At 43.5% G+C, this 455-nt stretch overlaps 1 protein-coding gene across 1 annotated transcript in view; it reads left to right on the forward strand.

Annotated features, from left to right (window-relative positions):
• LOC110271483 overlaps positions 256-455 on the forward strand; it is a 1,048-nt gene continuing 848 nt past the window's right edge. The window contains exon 1 of the mRNA XM_021122416.1: positions 256-405. Within this exon, the coding sequence (XP_020978075.1) occupies positions 256-405 (150 nt within the window). The remainder of the gene's footprint in view (positions 406-455) is intronic.

The raw sequence follows: 455 nt of genomic DNA on the forward strand, positions 1-455 counted from the left end.
TCGTCGATAAATTTAGACGATAGAGATCTCTTTTTTAAATTGAATGAATGGTATAGATTTATTATATAAAATAGACGGATAGAGTGTTGATTTTTATTTTAACTAAATCGAGAAAATAGCCGTCGATTTTTATCAACAAAAAATTACTCCCGCGTCCCTGCTCGCTTCACTCATCTTCCCAAAATTTAACCCCAAATCTTCAGATCTAGAGTGACACTGCTTCTTCTCCTCCAACGCCCGTGAGTAGAAACCAGAATGGAGTCACGGTCACGGAGAGAGGCAGAGAGTAGAGCTTCTTCTTCTCCGACTCCTGAGAAAATCCGCCGTCCTCCACCTGAGAGCAGAGCTGCTTCTTCTTCTTCTTCTCCTCCTCCACCGAGCCCACCACCGCGCCATCCTCTTCATGTAAGTTCCTCTCTCTCTCTCTCTCTCTCTCTCTTTCTCTCTCTCTTTTC

This window comes from Arachis ipaensis, chromosome B04, assembly GCF_000816755.2.
Source record: "Arachis ipaensis cultivar K30076 chromosome B04, Araip1.1, whole genome shotgun sequence".
NCBI classification, from domain to species: domain Eukaryota; kingdom Viridiplantae; phylum Streptophyta; class Magnoliopsida; order Fabales; family Fabaceae; genus Arachis; species Arachis ipaensis.